Source organism: Echiichthys vipera (genome assembly GCF_963691815.1).
Source record: "Echiichthys vipera genome assembly, chromosome: 15".
Classification (NCBI taxonomy): Eukaryota; Metazoa; Chordata; class Actinopteri; order Perciformes; family Trachinidae; genus Echiichthys; species Echiichthys vipera.
The window spans coordinates 16827693-16851555 of record NC_139840.1 but is presented as its reverse complement, the minus strand read 5'-3'; the positions used below and the strand labels follow the sequence as shown (position 1 = coordinate 16851555).

The 23863-nt window shown below is 41.6% G+C and overlaps 3 protein-coding genes across 3 annotated transcripts; 2 read left to right on the top strand and 1 right to left on the bottom strand.

Annotated features, from left to right (window-relative positions):
* Positions 1-1759: 1759 nt before the first annotated feature.
* On the top strand, positions 1760-13002 carry vwa5b2 (von Willebrand factor A domain containing 5B2; the record flags this gene model as incomplete). Its single annotated transcript, XM_083927796.1, has 21 exons — positions 1760-1898; positions 2512-2727; positions 3401-3626; positions 3738-3895; positions 4428-4559; positions 4658-4782; positions 4906-5082; positions 5188-5298; positions 5930-6132; positions 7338-7452; positions 8061-8246; positions 8327-8543; positions 8632-8969; positions 9459-9696; positions 9782-10132; positions 10219-10356; positions 11067-11195; positions 11273-11323; positions 11767-11878; positions 12026-12149; positions 12241-13002. The coding sequence occupies 21 exons, from the start codon at positions 1760-1762 to the stop codon at positions 13000-13002; spliced, it is 4248 nt and encodes a 1415-aa protein (XP_083783922.1).
* A 571-nt stretch (positions 13003-13573) lies between these two features.
* On the bottom strand, positions 13574-18688 carry alg3 (ALG3 alpha-1,3- mannosyltransferase). Its single transcript, XM_083928271.1, has 9 exons — positions 18502-18688; positions 17728-17827; positions 17497-17644; positions 17134-17294; positions 16882-17002; positions 16582-16787; positions 15836-15911; positions 14602-14747; positions 13574-14496 (listed from the first exon to the last, which is right to left on the bottom strand). The coding sequence occupies exons 1-9, from the start codon at positions 18680-18682 to the stop codon at positions 14316-14318; spliced, it is 1320 nt and encodes a 439-aa protein (XP_083784397.1). The 5' UTR covers positions 18683-18688; the 3' UTR covers positions 13574-14315.
* A 127-nt stretch (positions 18689-18815) lies between these two features.
* On the top strand, positions 18816-23608 carry mul2 (mitochondrial E3 ubiquitin protein ligase 2). Its single transcript, XM_083927927.1, has 6 exons — positions 18816-18999; positions 19677-19821; positions 21159-21246; positions 21349-21469; positions 22496-22727; positions 22835-23608. The coding sequence occupies exons 2-6, from the start codon at positions 19705-19707 to the stop codon at positions 23318-23320; spliced, it is 1044 nt and encodes a 347-aa protein (XP_083784053.1). The 5' UTR covers positions 18816-18999; positions 19677-19704; the 3' UTR covers positions 23321-23608.
* Positions 23609-23863: the final 255 nt, after the last annotated feature.

Genomic DNA, 23863 nt, shown 5'->3' with positions numbered 1-23863 from the left:
CCATTTATCAAAATGGGTTACTGAATGATGTCATGTTTTTTGTAGACATCTGTATTTGAGTTTCAGACAGAACTTTATAAGGTTAGTATGTGCATGTGTTCTGTTTATAAAATGAATTCTGTGCCATGTGTTTATTAACTGTAATTAAAACCACACACACACACACACACACACACACACACACACACACACACACACACACACACACACACATACACACACACACACACACACACAAACAAACAACCAACTCATAATGTGTCATCATAAGTCCTTTTTTCTCACTAATAAAGCTTATTCATTAGCTTTTCTGCAGCTCTGAGTCTACTTACTTCTGTGTGTATTACAGTGAGAGTATCAGTTTGTCCTACTTTAACAAACCAGGCATTTATTATTTCCCTGTCATGAGCTGAGTGCACGGTAGCCAGATGGAGGCTGTTGATCTTGTTAGAAAGGTAGATGTGAAAAAACCATTACCTGGACCACAGCAAACACACGCACACACACACACGCACACATACACACACAAGCATGTGTGCGTATATTAACACACATGTATACATACACACAGTTTTGTGCAGTCTACCATTTGCTAAGCTGCAATCTGCACACTGGTCTTTGCACCTGCTGCACTTAAAGTTATTAAGTGGTCAGTCATGAAGAATTATTGTGTACAGCTTGAGTTAAATGGAAACTCTAAAGGAAATTGGCACTAGTTGGTGGTTTGTTACCAAGTTTCTTTTTATGTTAAAAAGCAGAAAAGTGCAGTCTACCATTTCTTACTATCAAGGTCCTTGCAGTAAACTAAGAGTGCAGTTATTGTAAGTAAGAGTGAGACAGTAAATGTATGTTGATTTGCATACAGGTTGACCACTGATTGCATATGATAGGCATGATGCAGAGTGTAGTAAGTGCTGACCTGCAAAGTTAATAATTGACCAAGCCTCTAACACTCAAACTATCACAGTTGGTTGCTAAGAGCCTGAGGGGAAGTGATAGCTTGGTTACATCTCTATAAGAGCTGGTGTGAACATATAAATAGATTAAAGCTTAATTTATTTTGAAATACTGTTATTTTTTATTGTTCAGAATATCTGCTGTGGCTATACATCTGCTGTACTAGTGTTTTCATTGGGCTATAGGATCAAAACATTAATAGGAAGTGTAGAGGCCCATCTGCGCCCACAGGACATCACTAGTTTCTATTGATACAATGAAATTGTCCAGCCCAAAGTCCAGATCTAAACCCCATAGAGATTCTCTGGAAAATCCTTGGCAGCAAAGTAATGGCTAAGAAACCCACTACAATTACTGAACTGTGGAAGAGACTGGAAGAAGAATGGACCAAGGTCAAACTAGAGCAGTGTGATAAAAACACAATATAGGGTTATTTTTAAGGGCCTTAATTGTTTAAAAAGAAACATGCTAGGAGAGCAGTGGTATAGCGACAACAGATATTCTATCAAATCCTGAACAATATAAAACAACATTATTTCAAAAATTATTAATAATTTGTTCTCTAATTTTGATCTCCAGTATATAGTACAGACAATGTGAAACTAAGAGACATTACAGACTGTTTTAATCAATGCAACAAAATCAGGTCTGATTTACAAAGATTACAGTGATTACTCTGAATGGAGAATGAGGGCATTTAAATGCACACTCACATATTCCCTTTTCTTTCCCCGCAGACCATTTCCCTTCCCTCACTTCTCATGCAAACAGCAGAATAGAGGCTTGTCCCCGCCCTGAAAAGATGGTGGGACTGAGGAACTGCTCAACATGGGAACCATTGCTACTCAAGGCCTCCTGCATTAAGTCATGTGCCAATGGCTGCTCTCTGGGTATCACCGCACACCTTACTTACGCTAATGCCGACATAGAGTCTGTAGAAGGTGAGTAGTAGGATGATACACTCTTAGCATCACTAATAATCAAAGCAACTGTATTCTGATTTCATACGTCTTTAAATCACCAAAAGGAAAAAAACACATGTATTTTATCACCTGCCAGTGATATTATCTGATATGCTGCCTTTGATTCATCATCATAAAATTTTGTGATGCTTGTAGTACAAGACATTGATTTAGTGCAGGCTAAACATTAGTGAATTTATTAGGATGTACAACTGGGTGTCGTCTGTGTAACAGAAACACAAAGAATCAAGAGCAAAAGTGACACGGTACAAAACAGTACTAAAACAGTAGAGGGATAAGTACTGACCCTTGTGGAACACCACAGATAATTTGAACTATAGAGGAAGAGCTGTCTCCTATCACAAGAAAGGTTGCATTAGAGAAGTAGAAAAGTTATTCCAAACAAAAAGGACAGTCACAATCTGACATGTGATAAATAGCAAGGGAAATTCATCAGTGATTTGAAAAACACTTTAAAAAAAGAGTAAGAGGTCTTTATCATGCTCTTACAAAATAGCTATTGCACTTTGAAATGTTATGTAGTTTTCTGAATTAATGCAAAAGTTTGTTTTCATCATTTCTGGTCATCTAGGTGTCTTTGTGTACCCTCTCGGGGAAAAGGAGGTTGTGGTTGGCTTTGAGGCTGTGATTGCAGGCCGACTGGTGGGGGTCCAGATTCAGAACAGAGGGAAGCTGAAGGACTGCTGTTTGGATTGTTGCCCTGGATCCGGTCTTGAAGGCCACTGTGGGAATGGCCAGGAGTGGGGCTGCTGTGGGAGCTCCTCCCTCGACATTCAATGCACCAATGGTGAGGAGGGGAGAAGACATCATCGTATTTTCTTTGTAGATAAAAATGGCAATTTGTACTATAATATTTTGGACCGCTGTCCAATGCTGTAATGATCTGGTCTCCGCTTGAATGCCAGCCACAGTAATTCTTTCTGTCCTTTTTTAGCCTCTGTGAGGACAGAAAGGACAAATGAAGGAGGCAAATAGACTTGGCTGCCTGCCAAATGGTGAAATGGCGTTCACTTAGTGCAAACATATATCAACTTGAAGTGCGTAGTAGCCTATTTTATTGGAACAGGTAGTATCATGTTCATGGAATAATTTCTCTAATACAGCCAAAACCACACAGATTCAATTAACCCTTTCGCAGCCTTAGATTGTGTGAGATTTAATAAAAGATTTTGAGATACATTTCATTGAGTATTGGACTTTGATTTACAACTAATTAACCAGGTAATTAATGTTTGTTTAGGAATTTATCGGTATGCTCTTTGGAAGACCTGAATTTCTTTTGATATTGTGATATACGGTATTTGATATTTGAGTTGATGTGTTTTGCATTATTATACTGGTTTGAGATGTTGGGAGAGGGCATTGCCGTTTCTTGGAAAATCAAAGATGAGATTCAGCCCCCCTCCCCAACCCTGGCCCTGTCTTGTATGAAGTGAATGACTGCTGTAATCCCGCTTAAGGACATCTCATCCTGGATGAGGACCTTGAAAGAACTACCTTCATCGTGGGCACAGGCGTCATTGGTCCCATGGATATAGTGTCCGTTACCATCAGCACCACACTAGAACTTCCCACATTAGAAAATGGCGCAATCCGCATCGTCTACCCCACATTGCTTACTCCGATCGTCACTGGCCAGATGACTCCGAGCAAGAGTGAAAATGGGGGGAAATCTGAAGAAACTGGGTATTTATTTATTCTTAAACATAAACTGTGGTATCACAACACTTTTTCAACTAAAATTGTACAATTCAATTAATTGTTTTCCTAAATACTCTACATATCTCTCTTCCTTAGACCAACCAGCTGTTTCGGGGCCACCTCAGGAAAACAAGACCGGGCCCTAGACTCTGAGCAGCAGTGTGCCCATGCCATCTTCACCAGTCCAGCTGCCAACCTGGCACCTTATGAACTCAACTTCCAGCTGCTGGTCAGAGGGGCCTGCCTACTAGCCGGTAATGCCGTACTCTCACACCATTTCCTGTCCTACATAATAAAGGCTTGGAAAACTGCCAAAAAAATAATCTTCAAGAAAAAAAGAGAGAAAAAAGCACATTCAAAGTACACTGCATGACTTGTGGTTATAAACCAAAAGTGTCATTCCAGCGCAAAATCCTCCCATGGTCTTTTTCGGCAATTACATACATCAAATAAGCCATCAAGACAGTTTTTTTGTGTATAAACTAGTAACAGTGAAATCCAGACGTGGCTAACACTGATTAGCTTGAGGCAGTGCGGTAGGCATTAAAACGGCTTTTTTTAACCACTAATACTGCTCAAAATAACATTCAATGTGTATGGATACTTATCATGCTACTGCAGAGGTTTGGTGTTATTTTGAGCAGTATGGCTTATTTGATGTATTGCCGAAAAAGACCATGGGATGGTTTTGCGCCAGAATTACACTTTGAATAAAAAATTGTTTCAGAAATGCATTAAAACGTATGGTTTCTTCTCTTTTCTATTTATACCTAATCTGATTTATAGGACTGGAGAGCCCCACTCATGCTCTGAGGGCAGATGCAGACCCCAGTGCCCAAAGTGCCTCTGCGACCTACATCACCTTGGCACAGGAGCATCCATATGACAGACACATAGAGATCATTCTGCACCTCAGTGGTGAGCAGTTGAAAACTCACCCTAATCTTCTTTTTTCTACCTTGTTGTGTCAGTTTCAATATTTAAATGTGACATAACTGAACAAACCTCTTCCACAGAACCTCACAACCCATTGGTCATATTAGAGAGAGGCAGGCTCTCATTCAGCCAGTATGAACAGCAGATCTGCTCCCGCCGTGACTTCATTCGTTGCACTCGCAAAGATTCAGAACCCGAGAGGAAGGTCGATAGTTACTCACGTTGCTTTGCTCTCTTTATTTACCATTGAAATATCACATATGTCCCAATCCATGTACCTGACTGTGTTTCTGTCTAAAACCATGCTGATGTTCCACTTGGCCTGCAGCTGGAGTTTGTAAGGAAGCGATACCACAAGGACATTCTGAGCAGCCCGGTCTTGATGCTCAATTTCTGTCCTGACTTGCTGCGTGAACCTCTGGAGCTGCACAAAGCCACCAGAGAACTGCTGTTCCTTGTGGATCGCAGTGGCAGCATGAGTGGCACCAACATCCATCGTGTAAAGGTGAGCTGGATGAAAACATACCAATAAGCCAAAGTTTAGCCTTTAGAATCAGGCATGTACATTGACCTCAGGCCCCATCCTATCTATCTCTTCTTGTTTCCACAGGATGCCATGGTGGTGGCTTTGAAGAGTCTCCCTTCTGGAACCATGCTCAACATTGTGGGCTTCGGCACCACCATCAAGCCTCTGTTCACCTCCAGCAAGCTCTGCACTGATGTTAGTTTTATGCAATGAGATGATTATCTGAATCTGTCTTGTTTATTGGCATTTTGGAGGAACAACTTATTCTTAAATACATTTAAATTATTTTCAGCGAAACATAATACATGGAGCATTTTGATCATGTTTCCTGAAAGCAGACTTTTTTTTGGCCACGTAGGACCACCTGTTCCATTTTGTCTACTCTCTAATCAGGCAATAGGTCAGTTCATTGGGTTGCCTTAGTAGCAGAGTATCAGGTTTTATCCAGACCAGGGGCTTCAAGGATAAACAGTCTTTGCACATACTCCCGACCATATGGCGACCTTTCATGCATTTTCACTAAGGCACAAGATGTCCTTCCACCTCCTCCCCTGTCAGGCATGTTTGTCCACAGTTTGATTTGGAGTGCTTTTAAGGCAGGTGCTAATGTGTGTATGTTTGCTCTCTCTTTATTAGAGAGGTCCAATGCCACCCTCACAGGGTAATTGTGGAATCTGATATCAAACTGTGAATTTATCTTGACAACATAGGTGGTGTTTGCACAGTCACGCAGTTGGACAGGTGTTGTCGTTTGATGCTTGCTTCCCTCAACCTTTACTGTAGATCTGATAGCATCTGACCTTTTTTCCTTTTTTCTCTGTTTTAGGTCACTCTAATGCAGGCATATGAGTATGTCCAGAGAATGAGAGCTGACATGCGAGGCACCAACCTGCTGGGGGCGCTGTCCTGGGTGTATCAGCAGCCCATGCAGCGCTTGTTTCCTCGCCAGGTCTTCATCATTACAGATGGATCCATCACCAATGTGGCTAAAGTGCTGGAGCTGGTGCGCAGAAACATATGCGCTGGCAGGTACTGAGCTAAAACTTAACCCATGGATATCATGTGTAAGGGGAGGTATCAGACGGATATCCAATACGAGGCAAACACACACACACACACACACACAAAATAAACATTAAGTCAAACAAGTAGTTAACAAAGATGTATGTGGCTGGTGTGTGATAGGATGTTAAATCACTGTGGGTGACAAGGAAGAAGAGAGGAATGGAGTGCAGTGAGTGCAGGCAGAATGAGGTGATAAATATGACAGAGACACCATGTGGGAGAGTGAGAGAGAGAGAGAGAGAGGAAGAGAGCACGGGAGACACAAGCAAACTGCGATTTTGAAGAACTGAGACCAAAGCAAGGAAAGAAAAGAAAGGGCTGAGGTATTTTTCTGCCCCGCCCAGTAATCACGTTAAGTGCTCTCCTCTGCAGTAAGAGTCACGCCCCTCTGGTTTTCTACAGACCCTTCAGCAATGCACAGTATCTCCAATTATGTCTTATTAGTATTCTCCTGCTTGACTGACTTTCTCCACTGTATTTTGGCTATCCCTTTGCACCGTATGTACGTTTCTTTAGTACCAATACCTCTCATTGCAATGAATGTTAATTACATTTCAATCTAACTACTTTCTTTAGTCTTATTCAGATAGCCTTTACAGTATCTGGTCAACCGGACAGACTTGCTGTTTTTCGGGAAAGCACACAAGCAAGATCTCAGCCTGTTTAATTATTCTGTCCCTGCTCGTTTCAAACTCTCAATTAGCCAAATGGCTTGTGAACCCTCTGAGTACCCAAATAACAGTCAGTCTCTTTGATGAGTCCAAATTTCCTCTATCCTTAGACACATGGAAGCCACTGTATGCCATTAGTGTTTCACAAATAGAAACTAACATAAATCTGTGTTGCTGCAAGAGGCTGCTATTTGATTTGTGCAGCTGGAAGCAAAGTGACAGAACACATCGTACATATAGTTCAGGCGGTGCATTAAAGATCGCTCTGCAGTAGTGGGAAGTGAAGATCCATCTCACAAAAGGATTATGCTATCCATCCATCCATCCATCCATCCATCCATCCATCCATCCATCCATCAATCCATCGACCATCTTCAACCGCTTGTCCCTATCGGGGTCGTGGGGGAGCTGGAGCCGATCTCAGCTAGGATTATGCTATCATAATATAATTTTCTCAAGGGATGTGGTAAAAAATGTGATACTGTATCGCTTCTGCAGATGCTTTGGCCTAGGCCTTGGTCCTCGAGCCTGCAGAAGGCTCCTGCAGGGCGTTGCCAAACTGACAGGAGGGACTACGGAGTTCTTGGATGATGAGGAGAGACTCCAGCCCAAGGTCAGCAGCACTGCAACACTGCCATCTATTGGGGGGGAAATATCAATTGCAGAACAATTTTTATCATATCTTAATTCCTTATGAGATAAATACAGTTCAGTTTTAGGTGTCAAATTTACCCTTCAGCATGTCACAAGACAGTAGCAGTGGTGAAAAGTAAAGTACATACACTTCCAATTTACAATTTTCTACTTGAGTATTTTCTCCATTTTTTTCTTGATCTTGTGACTTTTTGGAGCAGGCATGCCTCTTGGTTGGGAACCACTGGACTAAAGGACTGAACCAAGTTGTTAAAACTAGCTCCACCTTGAGCATCCACAGCAGTAAAATCTCACTTGTAGTAAACATTGACACATCTGTATTACTACAAATAATATCATAGGGCCATTTCTCTGCAGAATTAGTACTTTTACTTTTGATTCGCTCTGTAGATTTTACTTGAATAAGATTTTGAATGCAAGACTGGATTATTTTACTTGAATTTAATGATACTTTTACTTCAGTAAACAATCTGACTAGTGCTCCACCACTGGACACAATTCAGTTGTAAAAAAATGAAGTGTAAAGCCATTGATTTAGAAATATTGCCATCAATCATATCTCCTCAGCTAATAAAGTCTCTGAAAAAGGCCTTCGAACCTGTGTTGACTGATGTGCGGATTGACTGGTACCTGCCAGAAAACATGGAGGCTTTTCTTTCACCCAATGAAATCCCCGCCCTCTACCCTGGGAATCGTCTGATTGGATATTGCACTCTTTACGATATGACGAATTTCAAAGCAAAAAAGACAGAGGTATACATCTCCCTATTCTTTAAAAGTACGTCTCTGAGCCTCCGCGTAGAAAAACATCTCTAATCTAACTATTTTTACAGTCTCAAGGACGGGGATTTAAAGGTGGACATCGTGACTCGGCGGGTTCCGTTTTTGGACAATCAAATGATGAGCTTTCACCTCCCCCTGCCTCCGAGTTAATGCCTGTGGTGACATGTGCAGATGGCACAGACCTGGAGGAGGCACTGAAGGAGATTTCCAGAGAAATCTCCTTTGAGTTCTCCTGTGCCAGAAACACAGATCCTGGAACAAGCCCAGGTCAGTCCCTGTTAAATGGATCTTGTAGTGATTTGATATGAATCAAGACTGGCCACCTCATACCATGGTGGTTAATGTTCCTCTCTAGGTGTGGAGCTAGACTGGTCCAGCGATGTGAGGAGGAGGATCCAGGAAAGTTCTTATATCCAGGAGCAGTATGTCCTTACCCGCTGCTCCCTCAGTAGTGAGCGGAGTCTACAAACACAGTCCCACTCGCACATACACGCCTCGTCCAACTCTGACTCTGCAGGTGGGGTCTTTCTGCCTGACCCTCACTCCCCTGGGTCAGTGCTGGATACAGGGTCTCTACCTCAAGGCCTTGAAAAGATTCCCCCTCCTGAACAGAGATCATCCCTGTCTCGCTGGGCAGACCCTGCATGGCAACAAAACCTCTCAGCGGAAACCCCTGATAACGTGGCAGAAAAGGTTTGACAGATCGTAATAGATTCACCCCAAAGAAGATTTGTGTATTTCTTCAAGTTCCTGACATAAAAAACATACTTTCACCACTGTTACAAAATAGTTTGGCAGGACAAAATGTTCTTCTCTTTCACATTACTTTGTAATCGATTTCAACAATACCGCCGAGAGATATTTATTGTAGAAAATGAAAGATACCAGTTTATCCACCAACACAGTCAATCAGAACACAATAAAGCCACAAGTGTGTTTAGAGAACTTTTTTGTTCTTACTTGAATATTATTATGGAGGGTTGTTGAAAAGTGTCTTGGAAAAGATTAACCGATGTAATAGCCTACTTGAGGCGAAATACTAGGCCTACACCGCATAAGTGCTGTAATGTACAAAATATCACAAATAGATAAACCTGAACATCTTTTGATTTTAGACATATGTGGTTGCAGAGAAATACCAAATAGTCTAACCTACTTTTTGAACCCGTTGAATTTTCCCAGAGTGGGTGTCTGGGTGGAGATGAGGAGTCTCGTAGGAGACATAAAGCACTGACCCGTTCAACCATGGCAGCACGGAGTTTCTCATCCCCCCAGGGCGAGCTGGAGATGCATCGCCTGAGGAGAGCTCTGGAGAGGGTCTCCTTCGACCAAACGCTGGGAGGGAGGCTGGACGAAAGCGATGGGGAGACGAAGCCCCCATCAAGAGGCACACAGTCCCGCAGAAGCCTCACTGACTCCAGTAAGCTATAGTACGAAGAAAAGCAGCCTTTCCTATTCTGCCTCCAACAAATGTATATCTCTCTCTTTCTCACTCTGACCCTCAGATGGACTCCTGTTCCCCGCCTCTCCTCTGGACTGGGACAGCTTCACAGATCCAGAGTACCTCTTCACTGCTGTTCCACCGGAGGATCCTCCACCAGGTCAGTGCCGTTCACTCATTCACGGCCTGCTGAGCGGCAGACCTGTGTCCTGGGAGGTCACTGTGGACCTGGGGCACCTTTTGACCCCTGACGGCCGGGAGACACCAGGAGTTGAGGGATATGCAGGAGGAGGAGGAGGAGGGGAAGAAATAAAGGAAGGGAAACCATGGGAGGAGATCATTCACCAACTGACTGCTCGCTCAGTTATTAGGGACTTTGAAAAAATGGCGGAGAAAGAGAGCGACATTGGACAGGGTGAGGCTTAACTACCTCAGACATTTATCTCACATCAAGTTAAGCGATGCGGGATACATACTGTCTTACCCCTTACTGTTTCTTAGGTTCAGCTAAGCGATACCGAATGAAGGCTATCCAGACCAGCAAGCACTGTAACATCATCTGCATGTATACAGCCTTCACTACCACTGATAGCAACTCCAACAAAGGCTTGCCAGACAGCATGGACATCCAAAACACAGGTGTGGATTACTACCCACTCACACATACATTATTTTATATATTTTAGAGGGGCACTCAACCAATTTTACACATGAAGTTTGATTTTACACATGATTGTGTTGGCTACTGTCCAGCCTGTGACTGGCTGACTGACTGTCAGACAAAATAAACCTGATGATGTCATTAGGGTTTTTTTGGATTGGACTTGAGGCTTCAAATTAGTACAGATTTGAAATTTGGAGTTTGAAATATGTTGGCATTCACTAGGCAGCAAGGGTCTATTTAAAGAAGCTACTGTGTTGCATTATGTGAATTGTGGGATTCTGTGTTTTGAACATTCTTTATTTTTCTATCTATCTCTTGTGAGTCCCTCAGATCAATGGAAGTGTGATATACCGGACTGCACCATTAATTTGTATTAAATACTTTGGTTTTGACCAGGACCACATATACCAGAGCTGTCATAGTTAGTTTACTGTTCTATTCTTACAGTGTGTTAAAATCATGAGGAAAATACAGATTTGATCTCATATAAGGCATGAGTAAATTAATGTGGTCTAGCTTACCATTTGAATAACACATTTTAGTCTGTATTTGAGCTCTCTCTCTCTCTCTCTCTCTCTCTCTCTCTCTCTCTCTCTCTCTCTCTCTCTCTCTCTCTCTCTCTCTCTCTCTCTCTCTCTCTCTCTCTCTCTCTCTCGCACGCACTGTGTGCGGTGTGTATATGTAGGGTTGCATTTTGGAAAAAGGCGGAGTTCCCAGTCAGGTAATCGCAGACAGAGGACCTATTCTGTCGGTTTGGGCCGACGGCGCACCAGCAGAGACAGCGAAGAGATGGAGGACACTTGGAATTCTACAGGTAGAAAAACTGAATGATATTATCACCCATTTCTGTTGTCAAGACTTTAGGTCATCAACAATCTTTGTATCTCTCAGACAGAGATGACACCCCTGCCTCACCCTGTAGCCTTACATCCTGGGACTCTAGTAAGTATTGTCGACTCGATCAGTGAAAACATTCCAGTGTCAGTGTAGTCTCAAAGTCAGAGGCGACCAGAAAGCTAGTACAAAAGTAAAGGTGAGTCTGTATGGAAGCAGAAAAACCTCAACTGCTTTCCCCTGACCTGATTAAGCACACTAGAACAGCCTGTGGACGTTCTTAAAGGATCAATTCACCCAAATTACTGAAAATAAAGTAATAGTGTAACAACATTGGAGAAAACAAACATGTACCCCTTTGCTGAGGATAATCCACATAAATGCATGTTTCCAGGGACTATTTTTTTCAAAAGAACATCTGTCTGCCAGACAAAAATGTATTTGAATGAATATCATGTAAAGGGTGAACTGAGCCTTTTAACAGTCCGGAAACACCACTGTGGGGATGAAACAATACGGTTTTAATGTTTTATTCCACACTGCTGTCTCAGGTGTAGGGGGCAGTCCATACTCTGCTACAGCCCCAGCAATAGCAGGCGCCTCATGCACTCGTTCACAGCGATCTATCGAGAGCAAGTCAATGGAGAGCTTCTTTGGTGCCAGGTAAGACTTTCACATTAAATGTGGCATTACGCTGTAAAGGGAACCTTTCTAGCAATTTGTTCTTAAGTTACGTACAAGAGAGCCTCTTTCTGTGCGGCTGTGTATTGCAAATGTATATTTATTCAAATACCTTTTTGTATATTCCAGATTTCCACTGGGCAGACTCAGGTCCTCTATTTCATCAGGAAAGCAGGTTCCTCTCAAGTCCCACTGTCTGTCTGCAGAAACTGAGAAACAACCTGAAACTGAAGCTCCAGACTACCTGCCCCTGGTGAGCTGTGCAGACAATTACAACATAATACTTAACAACACAAAAGCATGGAACTCATTCATTAATTTGTATCTAAATGTTATCCGATCAGGTGCGTCTGCAGCTGGCATCAGGGGCTTTTCTTCTTACAGAGATCTACTCAGACTGTGTTCAGATCCCCTTGGACCGCCTGAAGAGGGCTTCACCCTACAGCCTCCACCGCCGCAGTCTCAGCCCGCCCTTCCGCTGCACATCTCCCAGTGCTCCATCTTTAGCCACCTCTACAAAGCCTCCCGGTGCTTCTGCTATCCACCATGTTACATTTTCTCCTTCTTCCTGCTCCCTGGCCAAACCGACCTCCCCTCCTTTCCACCACACTCCAGATGACACTCCCCTGATGCTGGAGCCGAGGCTTCGCCGAAGAAACCTCTCTGACCGAGATGCTGTTACCTCACCCCCTGACCTTCCCAGCTCTGAGGAGGGCTCGCTGGAGCTATCTGTTGGCCTCTCTCAGGGCCAGATCCACGGTCAGGCAGATAGTGGCCGCGGATCAGAGACAGATGTATGCGAAGGCTTTTCAGTGGAGTCAGCTGACCTCCAAGGGAGCAGCCAGTTGGCTCAAGAGGACCTGGAGGGCTCGAGCTGGGCCACAGCTGTGGCTCTAGCCTGGCTCGAACACCGCTGTGCCGGCTACTTCATGGAGTGGGAGCTGGTGGCAGCAAAAGCAGACTTCTGGCTGCGCTGTCAGGAGCTGCCTGAGGGAGTGGACCTGGCAGGGCTGAAGGGAGCTGCCAGACAGCTGTTCCTGCTGCTGCGCCACTGGGACGAGAACATCAAGCTCAACATGCTGTGTTATAACCCCAATAACATGTGAGACAATGATCTCTGAGGAAACTGAGCCAGATCTGCTGATTAACATAATCACTTGTTACCAGTGACAGTGACTCCTAAGACACCGCAACGCCTTTACTTGGAAGAGTAAATCCTGTATTTCATCTGCAGGATCAGCTAATACCATAACCTAGTGCCAAGTTTATCTGAATATTAAGTTGCACATGATTTTACTCATGTAAGACTTTATATTTATGTAACAAGAATACCCTTAAATAACATAGACCACGTGGCCTTTTATTATGAATAAATATATTGCTTTATGCAAAAACAAGAATGCCTTGACCATCTGAATGGGCTTTTTGTAGCCTATATGTGAAGTTACTTTGCCAGTTGTATAACCAGTCAGTCAGTGTTTAATGGGAGATATTTTGATTAACAGGTTGATTATTTAATAAACACATTTTTTTTTCTTTAAATTATGAAATTATTGTTGGGAAAATAAATAAGTGGAATTGAGTCATGAGTTGTTATGTATTACAAAAACATCCAACAAAAAACATCAAGGTTAAGTGTCATCTCTGTTTATTATAAAATGTCACAATTCTGCTGTCTCAGTCAACGACACATTTTTCACATTAAATATACTCACGTGCTTATGACTGTAGTGATGCACTCATGACAGAAGATGAATCAATTATGTTACAAATCAGACAAATAGCCATGATTGTCTACAGCTTAGTCAATTTTACACATTTGTGTAAAATGGGAAATATTTTTGGCTTTTGAAAATCCACACAGGCTGATATGCAAATCATTTTTAAGCTTTTGGTTCTACATTCAAGCTCTGTATCATATTAATGATATTCTTCAATATACTGCCTCCTTTTTACAATGTACAAGATCATTTGTGCAGTAAATTTTCGACAATATCAGAACATCAAGAAAAATAATTTGCCAGTTGAAATATGGGTGTAAAGACTGTAGTTTTAACATATGTAGAAATATAACCTATGTAACAAATCTCTCAAAATAGCACAACATTCACAATTTCCTCTTAGCACTCTACTCCACTCTTCCTATTACTTATCTGAAAATGAAACCTGAGAATCCATGTGTTCTTTCTCTTTTCATCTCAACTGCAAGGGTCTACTTCATCATGTAGGCATCTGTCTGCAGACTGCACCAACTTCCTTCACTTTCGTCAGTGAGATGAGAAGCATTTAATGGCTTCTTCTATTCGCTTAGAAAAACAGTCTATCCCAGTGACCTCCCTCTGCATCGGTGTTGTGAGGATGAAAGAGAAGAGGTTGATGGAGGCTGTTCGGCAGATGATCGCTCCGATCAGCCTGTGGCTCACTGGCGTTTGTCCTTGACGGGTGTATGTTCTTCTGTTTCTGCTGAAGCTGAAGGCAGCGGTGGAGCTAGCCACAGACAGAGGAGGATGATTAGGTGACAGACGTGGAGCGCTGCTGAGCTGCTGTTAGTAGAGGGGTAGGTGTTCCATGAAAGCTCGATCAGACCCAGGATCAGGACCCTGAACACAAGAAAATAATAAAGCGTTAGCCTGTGAGCGAGTGCTGTGCTGTAGGTCTAAAAGCAAAACTGGAACTTGTAGTTTAGCATTTAGAACCCCTCTCACCTGAGAAGGTGGGCCAGCTTCTTGACTCCTCCACTCCAGAGCAGGTAAGGCAGCGTGTGGAAGTACCAGACGTAGAACTGGTAGTGCAACGAACGACTGAAGCACATGCCAATGAAGTTAGAGGTGAACAGGATCAGTACCATCTGTGATTGTCTATTAAGGTTTGACACAAAAGACGGTGAACACTAGGAACATTTCATTTCTGACCAATATCATGCAGACATCCCAGTTGGAGAATGCTGGACCACATAAATTGGATGAATGCCTAAAAGAAGTATACAGGGTCAGATTGTTTACTATCCTGTTTATACTGTATGATACACTGCCAACCACAACCACCACAAAAGCAGCACGGTAAAAAAAAAAAAAAAGGAACTGGGGGCTCAGATACAAAGTGACACACAGTGTTCTGTTAGAATTTTACATTATTCCAAGGAGAAAATACGTCAAATATTTCCAGAGGCCTCTACTTTGCGTGGAAAATGTAAATCAGGCGATTATAGGTAATTTCTTTACTCGACAGCTACGCTCTTTGCCCAAAAATACAAAGTTACTGGATTGATATCTTCACTTTGTCAACAGACAAAAAAAAGACTGATAAACCCGTACCCAATTCTAATCATTTTAGGGATATCTGAAGAAAGGAAACTGAAACTGGCATAACAACACTTCCTGGCATACGGATTAATTACTGCAGAAAGACATAACCTATTGTTTTGGTAGTTACAACATTGAAATTATGGCTCACAGAACTATTGGGCACATTTCACCTCTGGAGAATCCAAATCATAATTTAAGGGAAATTAAAACAAAATCTAGTAACCACTCCTCTCATCTCACGGAAGGAACACAATATTAATTGTAGTCCAGGGTAAGGATGTTGGAAAGTGTGTTGCTAGTTATGAGTTACTGTTTTTTTCAATTCTATTTACTTTTTTTTTTAACGGAGACTGAGCTTTGGCAGGTTTTGTAAGGTAACTGTATTGTTAATTTCTTTGATATTGTTTTTATTCACTTTATCACGTTAATGTTTAAAAAGAAGCATTACAATACCATGTGTTGATAGCATGATGATGATGCGTCATGATAAAAAACATTTGAAACACAATATCATGCAGACATTTAGTCAATTTATATTTGATTCCCAAAGTAAAAGTAATAGTGTTTCTGACAATCCTAACTTGTGCTTTTAGGAACAATATTCTACACTTAAGGAATGGAAGAAAAGGATATGATCACTAGTGTTTTTTTGAGCAGGGGATTTCCTCTTGCTTGGCTCCTTGAGGAGTTCGAAGATGCCATCTCCTGGCCTGGTAAAAGAGAAAATGGTTACTTTTAATAGAAATTCCACCTTTACGGCTGGATAAGTACCCCATACAACCCCACTTCAAAACAGCTGTACAATCCCTCAAAAAGTAATATGTGGAAAACTGTGAGCGATGACACATGTGGGTTTTTTTTCTTCTATTTAGCACCTTATTGGCTTCCTGTGATGAGTGATAAGAGTGTCCTAAAATAGTAAAAGGACTAGCTAACACAGAAAACAAAATTGACACTATTGCTCAGCAACAAAGTACTACATCCAACTAAGATGACAATGACATAAATTGCTTGAAATGCATCTACATTTTTACATGCCATAAGGGTTTCAGTAGAATACAGTGAGATGGTAGATATGCTATAAAAGTGGAATCCTCCAAGGACTTCCATGTTGTTGAGATTTCTTTGTTTCTTCATGACAGCTGTTGCAGTGTCTCATAATGCCAAGAGTTAAGGAAAACACTGTTGTCACTGCACAACAGATCATAAGATCCTCACGACTAATCTAAATACCTGGAATATATCAGGGTCCATGAGATCAACCACTGACCTTCTGTGTTATGGATCAAAAACTGGCACAACTTTAACCCCTGATTTATTCCAGCTCATCTCACACTATGATGGCAACATTAACCTTGGCACAGCCACGGTGTGTCTCACCTCTTCCAACGGCGGAGAGCAAAAAGCAGCAGGGTGAGCAGGTGGGCAGCCAGCAGGAGTAAGTGGAAGTACCGATTCAAGAAGAGCCATTCTGGCAGGAAGCGCCAGTTGACCGTCCACTTGAACATAAACTGACGGCCAAGATCAAACGCCCGGCTCATATAACCCATGGGATTCTCCAGGAGGAAAGGCAGCCCCAGCAAAAGCTGCAATATCAAAACAGAGTTATATATAAATGATGCTTGGCAATACTGGATATCATTAAAACTGTGCCTGTTTATGTTTTAGGGAATATGTTACCTGTATGCCCGCACACAGAGAAAGTTTGGGGATTGTCCTGATTAGACCAAACTCAGACAGAAGGAGGAAAAGCAGTCCCGGTGCAAAAAGGAGCACATTCATTTTTACAGACACTGCTAAACTGTCAGAAAGAGAGGAAGATTGAGATGTAATTTTCGTCATTCAACGAGTGGCAAAAAATAACTTGTATATGGTATAAAGATTCACAAAGATGCATATGACACCTCGTGCTGTCAAGGAGCCCACACTTGCCTGTAAAGGCCGCAGCCCAGAGTCCAGTATCCATCCATGAAGAGGTTTACAGCTGCAAACAGCAGCATCATGGCCACTGGATCATTAAACAGGCGCAGCACAAAGATGGAGTGGATCCGATAAGAAGCGCAGCACACAAAGAAAAATACATAGGGAGGAACCTTTAAAAAATCAAAGAAACAAACAAATAAATGATGGCAATAAAAAGGAAATTGCAATTTTAACAAGAAACTATTAGGAAATGGCATACTTAATAAATACAAAGGAATAGAGTTTCATACAAACTCAATTGCCTCATGAGCAAAACACAGTTATGTATTGCAGCATGCCATTGGGTAAGTGACTTGTGTCACACAGACTGACCTTCTTAGTGCGGTAGTATATCCTGAAGACGAGCAGCAGTGTGATGAGGTAGAAAGCAGCAAAAAGGTACTGGGCCAGACGGATGTTGACCCCACGGCTGGTGACATAGTAGAGAGCTGTGAAGATGTAGACAAAGCCAGCCGGGTACCTGCAACCAAAGAGTAGGTAATTTATTCTGCACTGAAAAGTAAATATAACTGTAGGATGACTGTAACATGACTAAAAACTCACACCAAGGGGCCAGTGTCTCCTTTAAGCTCGGTGTAGTCGTAAGTACCATTGATGACCCCCTCTACTTCATCCATGTAGGCTTTCCAGTCTATCTCAGTGTCTGCAGCAAAGAGATGATGGGGAAGGTTGTTTCAGGTGACGCCACTGTGGTTAGTATATATCCCTGCGCCATGCATGTTTAAAATTACTTAAATAAAATAAATTATGAAAAATGCCCATCCCAACTACTCCAAGAGTCAAAAGTGGTGTCCTATTAATAATTATTAAAAGTTAGTTGATCGCTAGTTGAAAAACGTTAACCAAGAAAACTCCATTTACTCTCATTTTATGGAATAAACAATGTATTGATTAATCAAAAACCTTATAGAAAGATTAACTGATGAATGATTATGTTTGACGATCAATGGCGATTGTTACAGTCTTGTACATTTGTACATTGGTCAGAATAAAATGACATGATTATATCAATGCTTGGGTTAACGTTACGTTGACATGAGCTGTTATCATGTCTCTACAAGTTTAATGTATTGACAGTCAGTAAATGTCATCTTTAGCTGCATAAAGTTTAAGGCAGCAGTTGCTGAAAATAATGAATGACATTTAACACTAGAGCAGAACAGACGACTGTATGTGGTCATGCAAGGGCAGTAAATTCCCTTTGACAGGTGGCAATGTAAGTTAGTAGGTCTGCTAATGCTAGCTACTTAGCGTTCACATAGGTTCACCAAAATGACAAAACACCATAGCATGCTAGCTAGCCGCGCAGCTACTTACATGCTACTTTCTGTATGACCCACGCGTTGATCCCGATCTCCAGGAACCACAAAACCGAAACAACCAATAACGTGTATTCCGTCTTGAACAGGACCAAATGTTTGTCCTGCCACAGTGTGTGGAGTTTCCCCCACATTGGGGACGTGGAACCGGGAGACTTTCTCCGCACACCTCCAGCCATCTCAGCGGCGTAACTTCACGGAGAGACGTTGGGGACGCAACTGACATGCGCCTTACGTCATCACGCAACGTTTCGTCTGTATATCACGTGACACGTCCAACACTGTACAACCTTTAAATGTCAACTTGAGAGAGTTATTTTCTTTGACAGGTCAAAAACAAACACATTTATTGTTATTCGGGCTTAACAATTAATGCATTATACATTTATACATTAAGCATTGTTGCTTATATGGTTAGCTAACGCGTTTGGAGGTCAATGTTACTGATTCCCCTGCTACCTATTCAACGTTAGCTGGTTAGCAGCTATAACTTCAGGTAAGTAAGAAAATAAACTCACCGGAATGCGTTGTATTGTCTCTCAGCTCGTTGTTTTGCGACATATTTTTAATGGCATCATTTACAAAGAGAGTACCGTTGACTTTAAGTTGTGATTGCTGCCTATAAAAGCTCACGTTAGTCTGGTTAAAGTTTGAGTTACCGTTGTGTTAATTGTGTAACGATAATTTCACAGATTTAAAGAGCAGCCAATATGTCTCTACTGTGTCTTACTTTCACCCTCACGTTTGGGTTCGTTTTTGCTCTTTTTAACCGTTAAGTTATGCCCCAGCTTGTGAGTCTCATATCGGCATTAGCACATTAACATGATGTCATATATTTGTTTTGATTTGATTCATTTAGCACATGTTAAAAAACAACAACAATAAGATTACATTTAAGTGGTATTAAGTAAAAAAAGGACATGCAAAGGAAACCCAGAAACCCACAAGGGGCTTGACGTGCTGGGTTCCCTATAATTATTCAACAATATTTAACATGAAGGAAGAAAAAAATATATAAAAACATATAGTCTATAATAAAGGACAGAATAAATGGTCAAACAATCATAAGACAAAATAATATTAGGCTATTGATACAGTCAAATGTTTCTTACACTTTCACAAAGGAAACGATACAGTTTGATTTTTGACCTTCATGCATATATGTTTGTGCAGGTTTGCAGTGACAGGAGACTCGGAGGGAATGGATGGATTTCCTGTGAAGATTTCAGAGGCAGTGTGTCTTGGGGCCAGCGTTGCCCTCTCAGGCATCTGCTACTACTTTTATAAGAAGAGCCGAACGACACTAGATAAACTTGAGGTTAGTTGCGGTTTGTTTAAGTAACATAATCCTTCATAACTTTATAATGTCTTCATTCTGTCTTGAGAGGGTCAGAGTCGTGATGCACAGCCATGTAAACAAACTTCATCTTTCACTTAACGTTACTGCTTGAAATCCCTTTTTAGAAAGATCAACACTCTTCTAATGTATCTGAACTTTGTTTACAGTAGTGTCCAATCTTTTTGGCCGGTTATTTTCTTCCAATCCTAGCTTATGACTGAAGCAGTGTGTACTTGCACCTAGGGGTGGACGATATGGCAAAAATATCATATCACGTTTATTTTACAGTCAAATCACGATCACGATATTGTCCCGTTTTTTTTTTTTTACAATGATTTTTAATTATTTTGCAAGTTACTGAACATTGCACCAAAGTATTTCCCTGTAAAAATATAGAACTAAAAGAGAAAATATATAACAAAGTATCTAGGCCAAAGAACCTCTCTGATTTTAATCAGTGTGCCAAATACAATGGACATTTAAAAAAAGCTACCTGTTGACTCTGCTGGCTGCGGTGTGGCTGGTCTCCTCACCATTTCACTCTCAGCTGACTGTTAAGGATTCTGTCTCTTTAGGTGGTTGAAAAAGTTAATTGTGTTACCCTCTGATGTGCACACCTTGTGTGACTGTGTGTGTGTGGCAGGTTTGGGTCGAAGGCGGCCTCTGTGAAGTGACAGCGCTGCCTTCTTGTAAAACACATTAGGAGTCCGCTGGTGCAAGACACATTTAACAGTTTTTTAGGCGCATATTTTACAGCTTGTTCCACACGTTCTATGAATAAGTGTGGACAAACGGCGTCGATGCGACACCATAGTCTGACACTGTTAGGACACAGTAGTTAAATTTTCAGTGATGACTTCTGTTCCCATTTCTCTCTGAATCAAACAGGATAGGGATGAGGAATCCTTATCACTGCCTGAAGTTCACTTTGATTGGTTAATTGGCATGAGGCCGACTAGCCTATAGTGTGATTTGGCTGAGGGGAAAAACACCTGATGGGTCTGTGCAGAACATAGAACAGCAGTGAATAGAATGTACCCTACAGACGATACTACGATCTCTCTGCTTTGGCAGATCGCCAACACGTTCTGATCCTTCACCATCTAATATCGTCATATCACCCACCCCTACTTGCACCCCTCATCACAAGTTGCATACTTTTAGAGGACTGAAGAAGTAGACCATGCACAAATTCATTAGGAAAAAGCAGAAGATAGAGAACATAAAAAAAGCTGAATTTTATGTGAAGAAAAAAATGTGTGCTGTGCATTGCTGTATACTACATATACAAACGGTATCATGTCATGTGTTGTCAGGATGCTCCCCACTTCACCATTGATGGAAAACTCAAAGACATTTTGAAAGTTACTCCAGGAGCGTGTCTAGAGTATGCTGTCATTGAAGGTAAACCAGTCTCACTGTTTCTGATACAGACAAGAGCTGAAAAATGGGTATACTATCCTTGCCTCTTATTCTCTATCTTGTGTGTCTATATATATACTGTAGGTACTGTTCAACCAGTGGATGTGCCTCTAACGAGCCATTTCCAAAAAGACTTTGTCGGAGTGTTACAGAAATTCATGCTGAGAGAACACCGGATGGTGTGGAACGGCCTTTCACGCTCATGGTGAGAACTCTAATAAGTCAATTATACAGTAAAGCATTACCATACATGATTCTTTTTTTTTTACCTTTTTATTTTATAGTGAATTTAGAGACAGAGAGAAGGGTACGGCGTACAACAGGGGTTCTTGGTTAAGTTGAACCAGGGTCATGCTCATGTGGTATGTGCCTTAAATAGAACATCCACTCTAGATTTAGGAAGGAGGAAAAACATATCAGGATTGGCCTCAGTGGGTTGGAAGGTGTACATTTCCTGAACCCAGCTGTGTAGAGTGGTACTAATGTCATTGTACATCGCTGCTGTACACGGTTTGGAAAAAAAAAACATGTTGTCACTATTACAACCTCTTACAGTAGTTGTCAAGGCAGGTCAGATTTTTAGACTGGGGACTGGGGCAATGAAGAAACGCTATATATGATAAATGTTGAAAACAAATGTGATTCCTGCCTCTTTAATATCAGTTACACATGATAGATGAGACCTGTTTGCACTTAATGTTTGTCTGTCTCTTAATCGAATGCCTTTGTGTTTGTGTGTTTTGAATTGAGTGCTGGTTTATGTGAGGTGCCCATACTATGTTTCTTTTACTTTTGTGGCATGTACATATTATTACGCGGCAAGTCGTATATATTGAAGCTTTCAGAAATATGAGCTTGTTTTTTTATAGCTATAATTTATTGTGGATTTTCCATGACAGACATACAAAAAAGATGGTACCATACAAGGACATAGCCAGCACAATGGCAAGACAAACCAGTTTCCCATTTCTGATAAAATCTTAAAGGTTGATGCATACAACACTTTCATTTAATAAACTGGTAAATATGGTAATTTCCACATAATGTGACTGGCTTTTGACCATTCACGGCTTTCAAATTCCACAAAGTAGTTTGTAATGCAGGCTTTCTGCTGGCCCAATCTGAGATTATTAAAGTAATGAAACAACGATGCAACCCCTTTAATTTATATGAGATTGTGTCTTTATTATCATAAGTGTAGACCTGTTGTTCTTCCCTTTACCTGTTGCAGGACAGACAGTGAACGAGTCGTACACCAGAGAGTGAATGCAGTGCCCTTTGTGTTAATTGGCTCAGATGAGACGGCAGTCAAAGTCCTGTGCCCTCTGCAGGCCTCCGGAGTGCACATGGAGACGACCCACGAGAAGTTCCACCAGGTCAATCAAGGCTTGGGTGACATCTTAGGACAGTTCCTCAGTGGGGAGAAGCTTAAAGGCCAACTGGAGACCGAGGAAATGCTCAAAGTCAGTTGATGGATGGATACTAACGTTACCTTCTGTCACTCAGTAATTAAGTCATATTCATTTGACACTTAATGAGACATTTCACACATTACTCCCCTTTTTTCCAGGTGGGTTCAGCTCTGACTGGCGTGGGCAAGTTGATACTGGACACGGACGGCACCCTGAATCTCCGACCTCCTACTAATGGTTCACCATACTTTTTGAGCATTATTGACTTTGACACCCTGCTGGGAGAGCAAGCTAGGGAGGCTGTTTGGTGGAAGGCCCTGGCCATTGTCTCTACTTTGGCAGGAGCAGCGGTCCTTCTATGGGTTGGCCGCCGCTACTATTACAAACTAAAAGTTCGCTGGGAAAGGGAGCAGGAGAGGAGGGATTTTGAGAGATGGCGGACTGAAGCCCTAAGACCACAAGATGGGGCAGAGGAACATGTAGCTAATGCCTGTGTGATTTGCCTCAGTCAGCCATGTAACTGTGTTCTTTTAAACTGTGGGCATGTGTGCTGCTGCCTAAGCTGCTACCAGGCTCTTCCACAACGCCGATGTCCAATATGTAGACAGGACATCACAAGAGTGGTGCCTCTCTACCATGTCTGACACACCTGTGTAATTTCATGACCTCAGTGGATCTTCACCACCATATTTACACCTAAAAAATAAAGGGCGACGGTAACTTGAAAAGTAATCAATAAAAATGTTCTTTTAAGAACATAATGTGTGTATTAAAATTATGTGAAGGGTGAATTTAGTCAGTGCAAATAATTTGCTCAATACAGAATTTCAGTGAGGTATTTTTTCTTTAATTGTATATGTGAAATTCACAAAAAGTGAAGTAATTGGAAAAGGGGTGTTTGTATATAAGTATACTGTGTATATACATATGCAATAGAGATGTTTATTTTCCTACATGTATGTTCTGTGCCTTATTCTGGTCATTTATATGGCTGCTGCTGTCTAAGAGTGATTAAACTGTATTATAACTGACTAACTTAAGCCTGGTCAACTCAGCTTTTGTTTTCATCCACTTACATATCTGGAAGTTATTTAAACAACGATACATTTATTGCCAAGACAAAGTGTGCTACTTAAAGGGATAGTTAAGCTTTTTTGAAGGTGGCAGTAAGAGATACTTTTACACAG

Coding starts and splice junctions, on each gene's coding strand:
- alg3 (XM_083928271.1), bottom strand. CDS start 18,682: ATGGCTGGAGGTGTGCGGAGAAAGTCTCCCGGTTCCACGTCCCCAATG. Junction 17,003..17,133: donor CTGGGCTGCGGCCTTTACAG/GCAAGTGTGGGC, acceptor TCTTTCTGACAG/TTTAGCAGTGTCTGTAAAAA. Junction 15,912..16,581: donor GCTCTCCGCCGTTGGAAGAG/GTGAGACACACC, acceptor CTCTTTTACCAG/GCCAGGAGATGGCATCTTCG.
- mul2 (XM_083927927.1), top strand. CDS start 19,705: ATGGATGGATTTCCTGTGAAGATTTCAGAGGCAGTGTGTCTTGGGGCC. Junction 19,822..21,158: donor CGACACTAGATAAACTTGAG/GTTAGTTGCGGT, acceptor ATGTGTTGTCAG/GATGCTCCCCACTTCACCAT. Junction 21,470..22,495: donor AACGGCCTTTCACGCTCATG/GTGAGAACTCTA, acceptor TACCTGTTGCAG/GACAGACAGTGAACGAGTCG.